At 45.5% G+C, this 20,736-nt stretch overlaps 1 protein-coding gene across 2 annotated transcripts in view; it reads left to right on the top strand.

Moving 5' to 3' along the window:
- The first annotated feature begins 15,249 nt into the window (after window positions 1-15,249).
- SSH3 (slingshot protein phosphatase 3) overlaps window positions 15,250-20,736 on the top strand; it is a 71,534-nt gene continuing 66,047 nt past the window's right edge. Inside the window, exon 1 of one of the 2 annotated variants that reach the window (XM_068258218.1) lies at window positions 15,250-15,396. In XM_068258218.1, coding sequence (XP_068114319.1) covers window positions 15,334-15,396 — 63 coding nt within the window. In that variant the 5' untranslated portion in view covers window positions 15,250-15,333. The remainder of the gene's footprint in view (window positions 15,397-20,736) is intronic. The other variant, XM_068258221.1, reaches the window with a different exon arrangement.

Genomic DNA, 20,736 nt, shown 5'->3' on the forward strand with positions numbered 1-20,736 from the left:
AGACATACTTGCTGTGTCCTGCCAGATAGGAAGGTCTGAAACCAGCTAAGAACAGTACCCCTTAGGCCACAGTAATTCTTCAGTCGCTGGATTAGTATTTCATGGTCCACAGTATCAAATGCTGCTGACAAGTCAAGAAGAATCAGAATTGAGCAATCACCCTTGTCCCTTGCAGTAAGTAGATCATTCATTACTCGGACTAATGCTGTTTCAGTGCTGTGCCTTTTCCTGAATCCTGACTGAAAAGTATCAAAGATGTTGTTATCTGTAAGCCTGGCTTCTAGCTGGTTGGCGACTGCTTTCTCGATAACTTTTGATAGGAATGGTAAGTTCGCCACAGGTCTGTAGTTTGTTACAGAATCAGGATCTAGTGATGGTTTCTTCAGGAGGGGTTTTATGATTGCTTTCTTTAGTTCTTCTGGGAAAAGTCCACTTTGCAAGGAGCACTGAGTGATTTTGTGAAGTGCTGGCCTGAACAGCGCTGGGCACTGCATTAAGGATCCAGTTGGGCCAGGATCCAGGTCGCAGGTAGTGGGGCGGAGACTTTGAATGAGAATTCCAAAATCTTCTACACTCAGAGTGTCAAAGACTTGCCATGGTGGTACGGTAGTAGGCATATGCAACGTCCAGTGGTCAATTGATGTTGTTGGTGTAATGCTGGCACGGATGGTAGACACCTTGTTTGAGAAGAAGGCAGAGAATTCTTCACACCTTTCCCTGAAGTATGTGGTTGGGGCTTTTAGGCAGGAAGGATTGCAGAGTGATTCCACTGTGTGGAAGAGTTGAGCAGCTCTGTTGTTGGCTGTAGATATTTTGTGCGAGATAAAGTCTGATTTTTTCTTGGTTATTGCTTGTTGGTATTGTCTGAGGTGTTGAACTAGGCTAGATTTGTGCTCCCCAGTCCCTGGGGATGTAGTGGGTAGGATACTGTTAGGTAGATAGAGGGAGGTTAGTGTTAGGTGTATGTAGTGGGTAGGATACTGTTAGGTGTAGATAGAGGAAGGTTAGTGTTAGGTGTATGTAGTGGGTAGGATAGTGTTAGGTGTAAGTAGGGAGTAGGTTAGTGTTAGGTATATTTAGGGCATAAGTTAGTGGTAGTCCACAAAAAAATTAAAAATTGTGTAATTAACCAGCAGTGTAGCCAATGGGCTAATTCTTTTACTCGTATATTGCACAAATTTGCCAAATAACAATGAAAGCAGAAATAGTGCCTCTAAAGTAGCGTATTGAACATTTAATAGATGTCACTTAAAATCTACAGGAATTCCACATAAAACATTTAGATAACGTTGTCAATCAAAAAAGCGCTCACATGCAGCCATGCACCACTCGCCACCAACACCCCACCAACACCCCAAGTGCACCTGTCTAATCGGGGATCCCCTATTTAGTCCTGCGGGGAGACAGATGAAAACGCTGTAAGTAAAGCAGCCCTCGGGCAGAAAAAAAAACAGGTCGCTGTATACAGGCATCGCACTTGAAAAGCAACATTACAAAGCGAATCACCAGTAGCAGCCAACAGTGATAGGCACATGGATAGCTGATGGTAAAAACATCCAAAGGAATCAGCGCAATGCGCTCTTACCACTCCTTCATGGAGAAGGGTTTGCTCTCCGAGTGCTCTCACCACTCAACCACGAGTGTGTGCTGCGTTAGATATCAGCCCGGAAGTTGCGGAGGTAAAGCGCATGCCCGCACTAGCCACTCCCACCACCACGTTTCGGTCAGGTGGACCTTCGTCAGGGTGTGAGCAGGGTTGGGTACAGCTTGCTTATGTAGCTGCCACATATCCAGGCATCCCACACACCAAGAAGAGCAGCAAGTTTGGCATACAGCACCAGCAATAATTAAACAAACTAAAAAGGCGAATGTCTATTTCAATGACGAGGAAAGGCACAGCTTCACTTGGCCGAAGGATAAGTTCACAGAAATACATTTAGTTTCAATTTACTATTCAAGCCACTAGGGGCCAATGTATCCAATAGGTAAATCAATCTTGCCTCCTTCTCATAAAGGATCTGATCGAATTCGCCAATCTTCGATGAGATTTTCAGCCGATAAATGTTTGCAAAAAGAAAACCAGACAAAGAACCTCCATGTTCCATAATAAAATGTTCTGCAAGAAGGCTACCCATGTCCTTGTTTTAATAGTATTCACATGCTGCTGGATCCGTGTTTTCAGTTCATTTTTGGTCTGTCCAATAGAAGTCTTATTGCAGTGGCAAGTAATCCTATAGATAATTGGTGTAGATGAACAGTTTGTAAAGTTTCAGATATAGAAAAGATACCCTGTCTTAGATGGCGGGAGGCTAGGGTTAGGTGTAGGAAGTGGCATTGCTAGGATCCTAACAGATACAAGGCACTTTTGGGCACTCCAGCTGAAAAATGGGTGTGACTATGCACCGGAATGTGGGTGTGGTCATGGGTGGAGCCAAATTTACATAAACATAACAGTGGTCTAAGTAGGCCTGCCCAGAAAAATGTCCATTAATACAAAAAAAATTGCAGCATATCACATACATAGGCAGTGTCACTTAAACATAACTAGGCAGAGTTACCTGGCTTCTGTGCTGGCTGGTCTGGCGTTCTGCCAGTCCCCCCATATTTTTCCCTGACCTTCTAGCGGACCCCCTCCCATGCTCCCACAGACCTGCCATTGAGGCCCCCATAGAACAACCACAGCTCCCTGTATATGCCCCCATAAAGGCATCACAATACCTAGCATGGCATCACAGCACACAATATGCCCACATAGAGGCACCATAGCACCCACCATACTCCCCCATTTCTATGTGCTGTGCTGGGTGTTACGGGGCATGCTGGGTGGTGCTGTAATGTCATGCTGGGTTCTGTTTAGTGTCATGCTGGGTGCTGTGGTGCCTCTGTGGAGCATGCTGGGTACTGTGTGGTGCCATGCTAGGGCCTCTACTCGGTCTGGAGGGCACCCCAGAAGAGATCAGGGGCATGTGCCACTGACCTTTGGGGCTAGCAACGGCCCTGGGTGTAGATAAGGAGTAGTGATGCGCATATGCAGTTTGGCCGCACATGCTAACTCGTTGCACTCCTGATGCCGGGAGTGTTCTGTTCCTGTGCAGTAGTACTGTGCAAGTGCAAGTTTTTTAAATCACTACCAAAATCGCCAGAAAACGCTCATGAAATCACTTACAAAACGCTCATAAAAAACACTAGCGATTGCGATAGCGATTTGTAGTGGGTTCCAGGCCTCAGTGTGACCCTGGTGTAAAGTAGACTAGCATGTGCTCATATGTATATGTTTAGTAAATGGTAAGAGGCTTTTGTCCAACTATTGTGAGAATTGATTGTCTGTTTAATAGATAACTGAAGTGAGAGGGATAGTTGCCTGGCAGCCCTGCTGATCTATTTGGCTGCAGTTGTGGCTGAATAACACCAGAATCAAGCATGCAGCTAATTTTATCAGATCTGACAATGTCAGAAACACCTAGTCTGGCTGGATGGTGTAATGGTTAAGGGCTCTGCCTCTGACACAGGAGACCAGGGTTCGAATCTCGGCTCTGCCTGTTCAGTAAGCTAGCACCTATTCAGTATGAGACCTTAGGCAAGTCTCCCTAACACTGCTACTGCCTATAGAGTGCGTCCTAGTGGCTGCAGCTCTGGTGCTTTGAGTCCGCCAGGAGAAAAGCGCAATATAAATGTTATTTGTCTTGTCTGGTCTACTACATGCTTGTTCAGGGTCTATGGCTACAAGTATTAGAGGCAACTGGTATTACTTAAAGGATTGGTATAACTGGTATTACGTAAAATTGATTGCAGCACTGTGTAGGGGGTAATGAGCACATACCTGCCGTTCCTCCAGCCCCCCTCCGTCTGCCGCCGTTCTTAGTTTATCCATGCCGGTGTCCGGTGACTTTCCTGAACTTCACCCCGGACATACTGTTCCCTGTGTGCGCAGTATGTCCTTCCCCCTTCGCTTCTGGTCGGCGCATAGTGCGAGGCTCAGAAGCACACTGTCCCCTTTGTGCTGCGTGTGCGCTCCATTACACCGAGCATCACGATTAGCATGTGACACTCGGTGTAATGGAGCGCTTTCCCCCTTTCCATTTTTTTATTTTGTTCATTAAATGATTGTGCAATGTCTGGCAGAGGCAGCAGGAGAGTCAGTGCCATCGCCGCTGCCAGGTCTGTGGCTGGTCTGCCACCAGCCACTGGGCGCTCAGCTGAGGGAGAGGGAGCTGAGAGGCGCGGTGCAGAGGCGCAGCGTTTTCCAACCATCTTTGGCCAGGGTCGTCAGGCCATTGATGAAAGGCAGGAAGAGGCTGTCGCGGAGCTGATGGCGGAGCAGCAGGACACCGGTTCTACGCAGACCTCCACTGTGACCAGCACACCTCGCAGCAGCAGACGCCCCCCGCTTGAGGTCGCGTTGACCCCAGCGGCCAGCCAGCCCTCACTGAGCTTGCTGTTGAGCCCAACGTCCGGCGAGCACCTTGAGGGCTGTTGTGGAGGAGATGGGGGAGATGCTTGGGACAGGCCAGGAAGATTTTGAAGTGGAGGAGGTTGTGCTTGGCCAAGCATTACCTGATTTTGAGGCTGAAAAGGGGCCTGATCCAAGGGATGTTGCGGCGGAAGAGGTGGTGGTGGTGGGGGTTTCAGAGGAGTTGTTTGGGGAGGAGGAGTTTGAGGAGAAGGATGAGGTGCTGGATCGTCCATACATACTAGAGTTCTCCCCCAAAGGCAGCGAGGAGGAGGAGGCTCTGGCAGAGAGGCGCAGCATGGCGATTAGGGGCAGGGGCAGGGCCAGCAGTGGGCATGGAAGCCAGGAGCCACATCCCGCTGCTTCAGTCACCCCACCAGGCAACCCCCAACCAGAGGGAGACAGGCACCCCCTTCAAGCTGTAGGGGGGGTGTTCACGTCCCCAATATGGAATTATTTCCATTTCTCCTACCTGCATGACAGCTTTGCAGTGTGCAATACCTGCAAACACAATCTGAGCCGCATCCGTCCAAGATGGGTACTTCAGGCCTCCAGAGCCACTTGAGGACCCAGCACAAAACTCTGAGGAGATTAAGAGCCTGAAGGAAGCTGATGGACATGGTAGTGGTCAGAGCAGGATAACCACTGTGTGTCCTTCATCAACAGCAGCATCCCGCCCTCCTGCTCGTCCAGCAGCAGCAGCAGGAGTGGGTAAACGCACTGCTCCCTCCAGTGCTCACCCTGAAATTGAGGCTGTAGATCATTAGTAGATCAGAAATTAGAGACCGCACTCAGAAGGCTTTTTCAACCACTGTACTCACAGCACACCAAGCATGACAAGGTACACGACATGTTTCGGGCGTCACCCTTCCTCGGTTGTGAATCTACAAACTGAAATTGTGGCAGGTGAGGGCAGCCAGTCCTCAGTGGCCTCCTCTGCTCCCTCCACTGTTCCCTTCTCAGCTTCCCATGAAGGCAATCAGCAGACCCTGCTCAGTGACGCCTTTCTGTGTGTGACCAACGCTCTGCCCCCCGGTCACAGACGCATCCGGATGCTGAACGGGTTGCTTGGCCGGGTCATGTGCTTCCAGCTGCAGCCATACTCCCTTGTGCAGGAGGAGAGTGAGATGCACGCGCTCCTGCAGTATGGGATCCCAGAGTGGCGAGTCCCCAGCCGCCACTACTTCTCCCGCACAGCGATTCCAGCACTGCACAAGTTTGTGGTGGCAAACATGGTCTGTTTGCTCGATCACTCTGTGGGCAAGCGGGTCCATGTCACCATGGACTCTTGGAGCAGCCGGTTTGGAGCAGACCGCTACCTGTCCTTCACTGCGCACTTGGTGAGTTTGGTGGAAGGGGGTGAGGCTGCAGCAGCAAGTTGCGCAGCAGCAGCAGCCCAGTTGATGGTGCCACCCCGCGGTATCCGGGGAGATGAAGCAGGCTCCTCTTATCCAGTTCCCTGCCTCAACAGCAGCGTCAAGCCCCGCCACTGCCAAGCGCTGTTGAAGATGTCCAGCCTGGGGAAGGAGAAGCTGACGGCCGCCAACATCCTGGCCGCCCTCAGGAAGCAGGAGCAGAAGTGGCTGACCCCCAGCGGCCTCAGTCAGATTGGTGGTGTCCGACAATTGGGGAAAACTGTTTGCCGCCCTCAGCAGGGGACACTTCAGCCAAGACCCCTGTTTGTCCCACGTCCTGAACCTGGTGGTCCAGAGGTTTCTGCACACCTACCAGGGAATGGACGCACTGCTGGAAGGTGCGCAGAAAATTGTGCGCCATATCAGCCGCTCCGCCACCACGATCCTGGCTGACCTGCAGCAGCAGGAGGGCCTGCCACAACACTGCCTCATCATCGATGTACCAACTCGCTGGAACTCCACCCTGGCGATGTTGGAGCGGCTGTGCCAGCACAGGAGGGCTGTCACCCTCTACATCGTTGACGAGAATGTCTCCGGCACCACACACCTCCAGGTCATTTCCGATGCAGTTTGGGGGCAGATGCAGCAGGTGTACCTGGTGTTGACTCCCTTCCTGAAGGAACCCAACATGGTGACCCGGGAGCAGGCATCCATCTGTGAGTGGGTGTCCATGGTTTGCCTGCTGGACAGTGCGGTGTTTGATCTGCTGGAAGAGGGAGAGGCAGCCCGGACTCAGCTGGATAAGCAGGAAGCTGCAAAGTCCACCTCTCAGCAGGACGAGGAGGACTTTCAGTTGTTGGACGAGGAGTTGGAGGTCCCTGACCTTGCTGTAGAGGGGAGGAGGGAACAGCAGAGCACAGCTGCAGTGGTGCGAGGATGGAGAGGGCAGGCTGGGTCACTTCTTGAAGCGTGGAGACCCTGAGTGCCAAATAAGGGAGTTGCAGGCGGCATTGTTCACAGACAGGAGGAAGCCTTCCCCCAGCCTTCCATGCCCCCTGTCTATGTTCAGCCAACACAGTAGCCGGTGTCTGTGGGCAGTTGGAAAATGACAGTTGAAAACGGCAGTTGAAAAATGACAGTTGGGAAATGGCAGTTGAAAAGCGACCGTTGGAAAACGGCAGTTGGAAAATGGCTGTTGGAAAATGGCTGTTGTAAAACAGTTAAAATGTGGCAGTTGAAAAATGGCAGTTGAAAAATGGCAGTTGGAAAATGACCATTGGAAAATGGCAGTTGGATAATGACAGTTGGAAAATGACAGTTGGAAAACGGCAGTTGCAAAATGACAGTTGGAAAATGGCTGTTGTAAAACAGTTAAAATGTGGCAGTTGAAAAATGGCAGTTGAAAAATGGCAGTTGGAAAATGACAGTTGGATAATGACAGTTGGAAAATGACAGTTGGAAAACGGCAGTTGCAAAATGACAGTTGGAAAATGGCTGTTGTAAAACAGTTAAAATGTGGCAGTTGAAATTTGGCAGTTGGAAAATGACCATTGGAAAATGGCAGTTGGATAATGACAGTTGGAAAATGACAGTTGGAAAATGGCAGTTGGAAAATGGCAGTTGGAAAATGGCAGTTGGAAAATGACAGTTGGAAAATGACAGTTGGAAAACTGTTGAAATTTGGCAGTTGGAAAACGGCAGTTGGAAAATGGCAGTTGGAAAATGGCTGTTGGAAAACAGTTAAAATGTGGCAGTTGAAAAATGGCAGTTGAAAAATGGCAGCTAAAAAATGGCAGTTGGAAAATGACAGTTGAAAAATGACAGTTGAAAAATGACAGTTGAAAAAACAGCAGTTGGAAAACGGCAGTTGGAAAATAGCAGTTGGAAAACAGTTGAAATTTGGCAGTTGGAAAATGGCAGTTGGAAAATGACCATTGGAAAATTGGAAAATGACAGTTGGAAAATGGCAGTTGGAAAATGACAGTTGGAAAATGACAGTTGGAAAATGGCAGTTGGAAAATGACAGTTGGAAAATTACAGTTGGAAAATGGCAGTTGGAAAATGACAGTTGGAAAACTGTTGAAATTTGGCAGTTGGAAAACGGCAGTTGAAAAATGGCAGTTGGAAAATGGCAGTTGGAAAATGACAGTTGGAAAACTGTTGAAATTTGGCAGTTGGAAAATGGCAGTTGAAAAATGGCAGTTGGGAAAATGGCTGTTGGAAAACAGTTAAAATGTGGCAGTTAAAAAATGGCAGTTGAAAAATGGCAGCTAAAAAATGGCAGTTGGAAAATGACAGTTGAAAAATGACAGTTGAAAAATGACAGTTTAAAAAACAGCAGTTGGAAAACGGCAGTTGGAAAATAGCAGTTGGAAAACAGTTGAAATTTGGCAGTTGGAAAATGGCAGTTGGAAAATGGCAGTTGGATAATGACAGTTGGAAAATGACAGTTGGAAAATGGCAGTTGGAAAATGACCATTGGAAAATGGCAGTTGGAAAATGACAGTTGGAAAATGACAGTTGGAAAACTGTTGAAATTTGGTAGTTGGAAAACGGCAGTTGAAAAATGGCAGTTGGGAAAATGGCAGTTGGAAAATGGCAGTTGGAAAATGGCAGTTGGAAAACAGTTGAAATTTGGCAGTTGGAAAATGGCAGTTGGGAAATGACAGTTGGAAAGCGGCAGTTGAAAAACAACAGTTGGAGAATGGCTGTTGGAGAATGGCAGTTCAACCGCCTTTTTCCAACTGTTGTTTTTCAACTGCCATTTTTCCAACTGTCGTTTTTCAACTGCCATTTTTCCAACTGTCATTTTTCAACTGTTTTAAATTTTACCTGTTTAAAGGACCACTACTGTGAAAAAAGTGAGCTGTTAGAAGACCTAAACTCAAGCACTGCATTCAAGGAAAACAGATATAGTTGCTTAGAATGTGTGTGTGTGTGCGTGCGTGTGTGTATATGTGTGTATGTGAATATGTGTGTGTCTAGAGCAGGACTTTTCAACCTTTTCAGTAATTGTACCACTTTTATCGCCTAAAAGGTACCACCACTGTGCCTGTGCAGTAGATTGGACGTGATTGGGTTTGGCTGTTTCTGCTGGAGCCTGAACAGAGAGCAGCTACTGAGCATGCGCACACACTGACAAGGAGAACTTTGGGGCTTCCAGCGCTGGATCCCATCTACTGAGGAGGAAGGGGGAAACCTTTACAAGGGCCTCCCCCTCCCTGAGGTAAGTACTCACCAGGGGCACTTTTTTCTTACATGTACACCTTAAAGTAGTCATCAGGCAAAAATATGTGTCCCCCGCTCTACTTACCCGGGGCTTCCTCCAGCCCCTTGCAGATGACACGGCGCAACTCCGCACTCAGTTTTCGGCCCGGGGTCCTGCCAGTGCAGAGGGTGACCTCAAGGTTGTCCCTACTGCGCCTGCGCAAGCGCCGATGTCAATTACGCCCATGTTGTCCACGGTGTACTAAGCAGGCGCAGAACACCACGAACAACGTGGACTTGATTGACAGCGGCACTTGCGCAGGCGCATTTGAGGAGGTCGCCGTCTGCACTGGCGACACTGGCGAGGACACTGGGCCGAACACTAAGCGCAAAGCTGCGGGTGGAGCGTGTCATCTGCAAGGGGCTGGAGGAAACTCCGGGTAAGTAGAGCAGGGTCACATTTTTGCCTGATGGCTCCTTTAAGAAAAGAGGGAATATGGGAGGGGAAAAGTAGGAGGCATTGGTGGGGAAAAAGATTACACTTAGATTGCTAGCCTACGGATTGTCAGTATTGGCAATATGTAGGTAGATTGCCAATATAGGTAACTTCAATCCAGATAAAAAGCTGCGATCACAATCCACATATCCTGCTTTTCCACAAATAGAGATATAGGATTTCCCTGTAAAATAAGCTTTACATAGCACAGTACTGCAAAAAATAGACCACCCGGTGAGTACTCCAAAGGTAGTGTATAGGACTTCCACCAGGGTTGTTTAAATGCTTCTGGGGGATACTATACCCCTGTAGTGGGTCACACTCACCGTGTTCCCTCTTGATATTAAACGTATCAGCCCTCCAAACCGCTGGGCGAAGCGATCCTTGAAAAAAGTTCCCTAAAAGAACAACTTTACATAGTGCAATACTGCATACAAAAAACACCCAGTGATCACTCAAAAGGTGGTGTAAAGGGACCTCCACCAGGAAACACTCGATACTTGGGGGGTGTTATGCCCCCTTAGTGGGTCACACTCACCGTGTCCCTTCTTGTATATATTGCATATAAGCCCTCCAAGACACCTGGGCAGCACAATCCTTAACCACTTTGTCCTCCTTGACGTAGTTCTACATCAAGGAGGACATGTGCGCCCCCGCGCACTCCCGCAGCCGATCACGTGCGTGCACGCACGCTCCCGGCTGCCGGATCGTTAGCCCAGGAATCAATGAATCGGGCCTTGGTGTCCGATCACTGATTCCTCTCCCCCGCAGAAAAAGCGACAGCTTCTCTTGGAAGCTTCACTTTTTCTGCCTCGTATGTCCCTCTAAGCGTACATTGTATGCTTAGAGTGACGTCATGTAAACAAACTCAAGGTTGCCATCTTGTGGCCAAAAAGTAAAACTACATCTTATTGTAAAACAAAATAAAAATACACATATATTTACCCCTAACAAATACTATTTACATCCCACCCTCCCAAAAATATCCACATAAAATGTTTAATAATAAAAAAAAAAAACATTACAATAATAAAAAAAAAATCTAATTTTTTTTTAGAAGCTTGTAAATAGTGATGGATGCAAAACGGAAAAAATGCTCTTTTATTTCCAAATAAAATATTGTCGCCATACATTGTGATAGGGACATAATTTAAATGGTGAAATAACCGGGACTAAATGGCAAATACAATACGTGGGTTTTAATTATGGAGGCATGTATTATTTTAAAACTATAATGCCCGAAAACTGAGAAATAATGAATTTTTTCAGTTTTTTTCTTATTCTTACTGTTAAAAAGTATTTACAGTAAGGTAGCTCTTAGCAAAATGTACCACCCAAAGAAAGCCTAATTGGTGGCGGAAAAAATAAGATATAGATCAGTTAATTGTGATAAGTAGTGATAAAGTTATAGGCTAATGAATGGGAGGTGACCATTGCTCAGATGCATAAAGTGAAAACGACCGAGGGCTTAAGTGGTTAAAAGCAAACCTAGAGAGCGGACCTCACATAGTGTAAAAACTTTACAAATTTATTCTAAAAAGCTGCATATATGCTGCACACCAAATATAAAAATGAACAAGCGCTTATCTGATTGCGTGAGCACCGCCGCGGTCGGATCCCACTGCACGCCTCAGTCCCCGCTGCTCCTCAGACTTCCTGGTGCATCCTACATGACGCTATAGACATATAGTTGGGTACCATCCTTTATCAAGTGAAGGATCAAAAACACAAAAGTCCTTTTAAGGGCAATCCACCTTGCCAAGGAAACTTCAATTACTTTATAGTGAAGGACCTAAATTGAAAAACAAGGAGCTGGAGTGCAACTTTGTCAAAACTTTGTAGAAAACTTTATTGATACAAATAGCAAAAACATTAAAAATAGAAGGTTTCTTTAATCCCACATGACTGATCTTCGGATAATTAATTCATATATCAGGAAAAGACATCAGTGATTGGAAATGATTAATCAGTGCTATATTCCGGCTTGACTTAGTTGTAACTTTAAATGGGTGTTGTATTAAAGGCAACGACACATGTTCGTTTCGGGCTCTCTATACAATACAAGTGCCCTTCATCTGGCCGCAACACACATATTCTAAAAAATAAGCAATAAAAAAGGCATCCTACATGACTCCTGGCTCCGCCCAATGCAGTATTGTATTGTATGCAGTATTGCACTATGTAAAGTTGTTCTCTTAGGGAACTTTTTTTAAGGATCGCTTCGCCCAGGTGTTTGGAGGGCTGATAAGTTTAATATCAAGAGGGAACACGGTGAGTGTGACCCACTACAGGGGTATAGTATCCCCCAGAAGCATTTAAAAAACCCTGGTGGAAGTCCTATACACTACCTTTGGAGTACTCACCGGGTGGTCTATATTTTGCAGTACTGTGCTATGTAAAGTTTATTTTACAGGGAAATCCTACATCTCTATTTGTGGACAAGCAGTATATGTGGATTGTGATCGCGGCTTTTTATCTGGATTGAAGTTGCAATTGGAGAATATACAGTGGTGTGAAAAACTATTTGCCCCCTTCCTGATTTCTTATTCTTTTGCATGTTTGTCACACTTAAATGTTTCTGCTCATCAAAAACCGCTAACTATTAGTCAAAGATAACATAATTGAACACAAAATGCAGTTTTAAATGATGGTTTTTATTATTTAGTGAGAAAAAAAACTCCAAATCTACATGGCCCTGTGTGAAAAAGTGATTGCCCCCCTTGTTAAAAAATAACTTAACTGTGGTTTATCGCACCTGAGTTCAATTTCTGTAGTCACCCCCAGGCCTGATTACTGCCACACCCGTTTCAATCAAGAAATCACTTAAATAGGAGCTATCTGACACAGAGAAGTAGACCAAAAGCACCTCAAAAGCTAGACATCATGCCAAGATCCAAAGAAATTCAGGAACAAATGAGAACAAAAGTACTGTAATTGAGATCTATCAGTCTGGTACAGGTTATAAAGCCATTTCTAAAGCTTTGGGACTCCAGCAAACCACAGTGAGAGCCATTATCCACAAATGGCAAAAACATGGAACAGTGAAGAACCTTCCCAGGAGTGGCCGGCCAACCAAAATTACCCCAAGAGCGCGGAGAAAACTCATCCGAGAGGCCACAAAAGACCCCAGGACAACATCTAAAGAACTCCAGGCCTCACTTGTCTCAATTAAAGTCAGTGTTCACGACTCCACCATAAGAAAGAGACTGGGCAAAAATGGCCTGCATGGCAGATATCCAAGGCGCAAACCACTTTTAAGCAAAAAGAATAGTAAGACTCGTCTCAATTTTGCTAAAAAACATCTCAATGATTGCCAAGACTTTTGGGAAAATACCTTGTGGACCGACGAGACAAAAGTTGAACTTTTTGGAAGGTGCGTGTCCCATTACATCTGGCATAGAAGTAACACAGCATTTCAGCAAAAGTACATCATACCAACAGTAAAATATGGTGGTGGTAGTGTGATGGTCTGGGGTTGTTTTGCTGCTTCAGGACCTGGAAGGCTTGCTATGATAGATGGAACCATGAATTCTACTGTCTACCAAAAAATCCTGAAGGAGAATGTCCAGCCATCTGTTCGTCAACTCAAGCTGAAGCAATCTTGGGTGCTGCAGCAGGACAATGACCCAAAACACACCAGCAAATCCATCTCTGAATGGCTGAAGAAAAACAAAATGAAGACTTTGGAGTGGCCTAGTCAAAGTCCTGACCTGAATCCTATTGAGATCTTGTAGCATGACCTTAAAAAGGCAGTTCATGCTAGAAAACCCTCAAATAAAGCTGAATTACAACAATTCTGCAAAGATGAGTGGGCCAAAATTCCTCCAGAGCGCTGTAAAAGACTCGTTGCAAGTTATCGCAAACGCTTGATTGCAGTTATTGCTGCTAAGGGTGGCCCAACCAGTTATTAGGTTCAGGGGGCAATTTCTTTTTCACACAGGGCCATGTAGGTTTTGAGGTTTTTTTCTCACTAAATAATAAAAACCATCATTTAAAACTGCATTTTGTGTTCAATTATGTTATCTTTGACTAATAGTTAACGGTTTTTGATGAGCAGAAACATTTAAGTGTGACAAACCTGCAAAAGAATAAGAAATCAGGAAGGGGGCAAATAGTTTTTCACACCACTGTATGTGTTCTTGTGGAGCCTGCGTATCCCCTAACTGACTGGTGAAAAACGTTTTTTTAAGAATTTTTCTTACTGTGATACTGTGTTGTGGAGCGCAAGCCTTAACCCCTGGTATTTCTTGCCAATATAGATAGCCTTGCAAGTTCCTCCTCCCCCCCCCCACCGTTACATTGTAGGCAGCCTGGTCCCACCACCAGAAAGCTGAGAGCTAGGCAGTGACTCACCAAAAAGTTCAGCTCCCCCTTGCTCACACTCCTTTCTGTGCTGCCCTGCAAAATAGTTCAAACCTCAGATCATCGGTAAGCCAGCTGCAGTGAAGAGACAGCCAGGCAAATGGTGCATGGCGACGGCGTGTATACTTCAAATACAGGAAGTGAGCAGTGATGTCACTTTCTATATCTGCCCCATCGCTGTGCACCATTCGCCTGGCTGTCTCTTCTCCACTGATCTGAGGTCTGAAGTATGCTGCACAGCAGCACAGCAGCACAGCAAGGAGCAAGGGAGGGGGATAAAAACTTTGTGGAGGCAGGACAGGACCAGGACAAGAGGCAGGCAAACCTGGTGTGTACCACCTGGCCAACAGCAAAGTACCACTGGTGGTACGCGTACCACAGGTTGAAAAGCCCTGGTGTAAACAACTTGTGCGGTTGGTCATGCTGTGCATTATGTTGTACATGTGTATGAGTCTTAAAGTAAACCAGAGATCAGAAAAGAAGAAGATTTGATACTCCAGCAGCATACACCCGTCCGAGTCCCAAACCGTCTTCCAGCGGTCTGCCATTCAGCCGCAATCAGCCCCGATACCTGGCTCAGTCGGGTCCTGTTACCGGGACTGATCCCTTCTGAACGGCTTGGCACTCAGACAGGTTTATGCTGCAGGTGGAAGCCATGGTTGAGTATAAACTCTTCTTCTTTTCAGATTTCCGGTACACTTATATACTTTTAACCATAGACCCTGAACAAGCATGCAGCAGATCAGGTGTTTCTGACACTACTGTCAGATCTAACAAAATTAGCTGCATGCTTGTTCTGGTGTGAATCAGACATTACTGCAGCCAAATAGATCATGAAGGCTGCCAGGCAACTGGTATTACTTAAAAGGAAATAAATATGGCAGCCTCCATATTCTTCTCACCTCAATTGTCCTTTAAAAAAAAAATGAAATCAGAATATGTGTAGTTAACCTGAGTTTGGTAATAGTTTGCCCATCCACCCCTGTGCAATGCATACAGCCATCAACATGTCATCAAGAAGTAGCCACTCCCTGCAGTAAGTGCTATACCTACAGAAGACACATTACTTCCCCAATATCAGTGCAGACAGTTACAACTTTTATCCTCCTACGTGTCACTCTCTATCCTGCATATAGCAGACCTCTGGCATATCTGTTCAGTGGTGGCCAGTGATAATGACCCCCCCACCCCTAAAGTAAGCCCCATTCGTCAGTCTCCCCCTCCCAGAGATCCCACCCTAACACTTCCCCTCCTTTTAGGGGCATGTCACTTTCCCCAGAAACACTCTCTTCCCCTCGCATACTTCTCTGAGCTGCCCCTCCTGCAAGGGGCTGGCCTTCTCTGTCTTCCTGATTCACTTGCAGCTTTAGTAGAAAGCAAGAAAACGGCTGGCTGTCCAGAGAGAGACTCGGGTGCGGAGAGACGGGCAGAGAGCTGAAGAGGGGGACTGAGCGCTGCTCATCATGGCTCTAGTCACTGTCCAGCTGTCCTCTGTAGACGGAGGGGAGGGCCCGGCACCTGTGCAGGTAATGGGGTACGGGGTAATCGGGGGAGACGGGGGCGGGGCTATCACTGGCTCACTCATCATCAGGCTCATTACCTGAGGGCTTTCTCCCTGTACGTTACATTGTGACGGAATGATACTGTTACATGCTTCTGCTATGGCTGAATAATGCAGTGTACAATGCAGGCTGCTATTGCAGTCATTGCCTTCCTGTACATTGGATGGATACTATGTAACGCTGATAAGGATCTGCACTCACAGTTGTTTCAGCAGTAGGGTAGAGAGTACAAACGTCGACTTGTAGATTAATGGCAGGTGAATACTGTTGGAAACATAGACTGGCCTGATCATTGATTGCTGTTACATTATTCAAGCCCTGCATTCTTTACACAGTGGGTTGCTGCAGGATGCTGTAAGCAGGAATGGATCATGTTATGTGTTCTCATACAGTGCAAACTAATACCTGATGAGGTTTAAATAAAACATGTATGTTTACAGCAACTAACTGCCATGTTTGTGAGCTTTGTAGATGCCAAGGGTTGTTTCAAAGGGCTGATCTATGGCCAGGGGTGTAACTAGAAATCACTGGGCCCCCCTTCGAAACTTTGGATTGGGCCGACCCACCTCCTTCCTTTTTTGCAGGTAAACTGAAAACCAAATTTATTCTATTGGCTAGTGCACACTTGAATGTGTTTTCCCCATGCAGATAAAACAGACAGCAGTGAAGCACTTTCTCCATCAATTACATTAGCTTCTGTGATAAAATGTGCATGTTTTCACACATACAGACACGCATTTGTGTGCAGAAAATGCATACAAAAACTGACAAACTAGTATGCTGCCAGCCTCAGCTTATTACATTCACTCTGTACATATCTGATGGAGCAGAACTGGATTTGCAAACTTTTCCAACATCACTGCAGTACAGGGCACTGTACACAAGATTCTTCTGCACGCTGAGTAGGGACTGTCTACACATTTTTGTCTACTAAACTTTGTATGAATTGTTATCAGTGGCTGAGCAGGTGCAGTCAATAGACTAATTGCGCAGAGAGCAGAAAGCTTTTTCTTCCTGTGCCCAGACTCCTTAAAGGACACCAGAAGCGAAAATAAATGAATGAAATAAACGATTGTATCTTTCTTCCTTCTCCTAAAAATGACTTTTTGTGTTTAAATCTACTTTTTAAGTTTTTTAACTGTTTTGTTGTTTTTGCTCAATGACACATTCATTGAAGTATGCCAAAGCTAAAATCTATGAACTATTGGCCCTTTTTATCTCTTTCCTGCTCTCAGAAGCCATTTTCTGCTTGGAAAGTGTTTTATAGTTGGAATTTCTTATCAGTGAGGGTCACACTGTAGTCACTTCCTGTCTGAGTCAGGACTGAGTCAGCCACTTACATAACTGATGTTTAACTCTTTCAGACAGAGAAAGAAGAAAAGGAACACAGCATAGTTATTTGTGTGCTAGGCACTGTACATACACATGTCTATCTCCTCATGTCACATGTCACCTCGGGTATCCTTTAAGCATCACTACAGTACAAAGCACTTGGGGAGGGGTAGAAAGGCTCGGGGTAGGGGTAGAGCAGCACTGTACAAAAGACCCTGCTGCACACTGAATCAGGGCTGTGGAGTAAGAGTTAAGGAATCGGAGCAATTTTAGGTATCTGGAGTAGGAGTCGGGTCGGTGGTTTCATAAACTGAGTCGGATGATTTTTGTACCAACTCCACAGCCCTGTACTGCATAGGGACTGTCTACAAATCTTTGTCTGCAAAACTTAGTATGATTCCTTATCACTGGCTGACCAGATGCAGTCTTTGGAACAATTGTGCCGAGAGCAGAAAGTATTTTTTTTTTTTATCCCCCCCCCCCCCCCCTCTCTCTCCATGCCCTTAGTTGTCAGTCTCTCAAGACAAGGAAAATAAGTTCCCCGCGTTGCTGTAAATGGAACGCTGAGTTGGGATAGCTGGGAAAATATACACAATGAAAGCCTGTGGGAAAGGACAGTATCCGTTCTCACTTGGCTGATCACCATGTAAGCTTCCCCACTTTGCTATATTGCAAATACTTACCCATCTCGCTGGTTCTGCTGCTGCTGCTGACTCCTTTGCTTGGTCCCGGGATACCGGTGCTGGGCAGAAGCTTGGGGATCCCCATAAGGTTACAAAAGACCAATGGGAATTCTCAGCAAAAGGAGGATTTTCATTGGTTCATGGTAGACCAGTGAAAATTCTCCCTGTTGCTATGGAGAATTGGTTTGGTCTGTTGTCTCCTATGGAGAAACCCAATGCGCCTACTGGCCTCCATGCTGTGTACTGAGGGACCAAGAGAAGGAGTCATTAGCGGCGGAACCAAGGACACATAAGTGGTGGATGGCTGCGAGCGGGTTGCTAAATGCGCGAAATGCTTACATGCCTGTTTTGCATCTGCATAAGTGGGAACCGCCCCTTAGGCATTGCGTACCCTGTAAAAACAGGAGTGCAATGTCGCATCACACACCGCGCAGAATGCGAGACATACAGTACACAAAAAGTATGCTTCATTGCAACTTTTGAAATATACATTATAGTTCCGGTAATCCTGATAGTAGCCCATAAGGGGCCCATACACTCAGCCGATTTTTGGCCAATCGATCGATTGGTCGATTGCAAATCGATTGACCAATCGGCCGAAATCTATTTTCAATCGATCTGGCAGGCTAGAAAATCTAGGTCGATCTGTTGAGATTGCTTATCATTTTGCATTGGCCCTAATGGAAATCAGATGGCAAAAAAATGCCATCAGATCGAATTTCAATAGATTTCAAAATGAAATCTATTGGAAATCTGTTCCTAGTAAAAAATGTTCCTAAACACATCAGATCAGAAATCTATCTGATGATCTATCTGCTGCTAATCTAACGAGTGAATGGCCACATATAGTCCACCAACACAGGACCAGCGAGTACATGGGTAAATAAACGCCGCTCTCAGTGAAATAGACATTACTCTTGAGGGCTGGCCATAGCAGCACGGGTAGGGTTGGCCACAGGGTTCCCAAATTCTCGGTGAGGGTTTTGTCAAGTTTTGCAAAGAATCTGTTGGTGACATGACTTAAGGGGCCCATACACTGAGCCGATTTTCTGGCCGACCGATCGATCCAGATCGATCGATTGAAAATCGGTTGGCCAATCGACCGATCGATGGCCGATTTCGATCGATTTCAATGGATTTCTGTCGAACTGGCAGGATGGAAAATTTAGGTCGATCTGATGAGATTGCTTATCATTTTGCATTGGCCTTAATGGAAATCTGATGGCAAAAAAATGCCATCAGATCGAATTTCAATAGATTTCAAACTGAAATCTATTGGAATTCTATCCTGGTAAAAAATGTTCTAAAAACGCATCAGATAGATCATCAGATGCATTTCTTATCTATCTGCTGCCAATCTGACGAGTGTATGGGCACCTTTATTCAAAGTATTCTGTAAAGTGCTGTGGAAAATATTAGCTCTATATAAATAATCATAAATGTGCTAGCTACAGACTTGTCATGAGCTGACACCTCACAGTGCTGGTGATTATGAATGTGCATTTTCAAAATTTTATTTGTGTTCAGTTTCAAGGATAAGTGTACATACATTACAATAAAAGTGCTGAATCAACCTAAAATTCCACTTTACATCCAGGCTTTTCTTGCAAGTCAGGCTCAGTCATGTTTCCTCTTCCACACCTGCCTGCAGCTCTCTCCTGCTGGTGCTATGATATCATGATATTAGAACCAATGACAGGCACCATGGACACGAGGCAGATATTTGGAGGGGGGGGGGGGGGGAGTCGCTCATCCTGGGAACAGCAAGTGTATAAAAGCCGCTTCACAGTGCTCACTTGCGTTGCAGAATATTTCTGTATGTCAACTCACTGGCCATACAATTCCATGGGGCTGTTCACACAGTGCTGTGTTGTAACTAATTGCGTTATTCTAACTTGCTGCATGCCAGCTTTGTGCATTAAAGTCTATGTCCAGTCTTCATTGCAGTTTACACTCATTATAATGCATGTGTCATGGAACTGACCACTGTGCACCTAGCCTGAGTGGTACAGAGTCATCATCAGACTACTCAGCCTTCTCCTAACATTCACCAGCATGTTTCCCTGATGTTTGTACACTCCATGGAGTTGACTTGCAAACCAGCATTATGATGTATAATGCAGATAACTACATACATTTTACATCTAATTCTCATGACCTTCATACAAGGCACATTTTATTTATTTTTTGGCACAGTTCACAGTGGGACATTGTGGCATGACTTAATGGACATATTGTAATGCAGAGAGCTACAATGTTAAACCTGTAACGTTCACAGTGCGTCCGGTTTGGTATCCAACACACAGCATGTGACGATGAAGCATATTCTTCATTAACTGTATGCTTCATTGTATGTGACGCAATGCAAGCATAACATGTGGTGTGACTGTTGTATTCCTGTTTTTACGAGGAACACAATGCAAATCACGTCTTGAAAAGTTTTTCAGATAAGCAACTGTATGTGTGGGGGAAAAAAAAAGATCTTTAACAATGTATGTCTTCATTATCATTAACTAATATAAAATGATGCTTTGTGCATAACTGGGGTAAGGCAGACCTCTTTCACAGTGCGACGTTAAAGTCGCACGTTAGAAAATATTTCAACGCAGACTAACGCACAGCAATACTAAGTCTGTGCGTCATTCACAGTGCACACATTGTGTTGGTGTGCAATGTGTAGCGTTATTAGAAAGTGCTGCATGCTGTGCACTTATACACGTTATTAGCTGCATTGGACTGTTTGCACATGCTCAGTAATGACTTGGAACCATACTTTTCATTGCTATTATTGTTGTTATTATTATGTATTTATATAGCGCCGACATCTTCCGCAGCGCTGTACAGAGTATATTGTCTCGTCACTATGCTCTATATGTATGCTCTACTGTATGCCACTGGAACTGGGCATGAAGTTGCGTTGCAACTTTTTTTTGGGAAGTTGCGTTGTAATTTGCGTTGTGACTTTAACGTTGCATCAAAACACACCGTCCTACTGTGAAAGAGGCCTTAATACTAAAAACAGTGGTTGGATCTGTTTTTTAAAGCAGCTTTGAAGTAGTTGTTATACATTTGACAGCACTTTTCAGAACCAGCTAAATACCATCATACATTCTTGATTGTACAATCTCACCATATCTATGTAATGTAAAGATTGAACATACCATGGGCACTTTAGGTAAGATCTCACATTATATGGCAGTGGTGAGGTATAATCAAAATTGTATGGTGTATGCACAGCTCAAACCAGGCAGCTAGCCAACTTCTAAAGCTGTAGGTATGAGATTCCTGG

The sequence above is a fragment of the Hyperolius riggenbachi genome, chromosome 10 (assembly GCF_040937935.1).
Source record: "Hyperolius riggenbachi isolate aHypRig1 chromosome 10, aHypRig1.pri, whole genome shotgun sequence".
NCBI classification, from domain to species: domain Eukaryota; kingdom Metazoa; phylum Chordata; class Amphibia; order Anura; family Hyperoliidae; genus Hyperolius; species Hyperolius riggenbachi.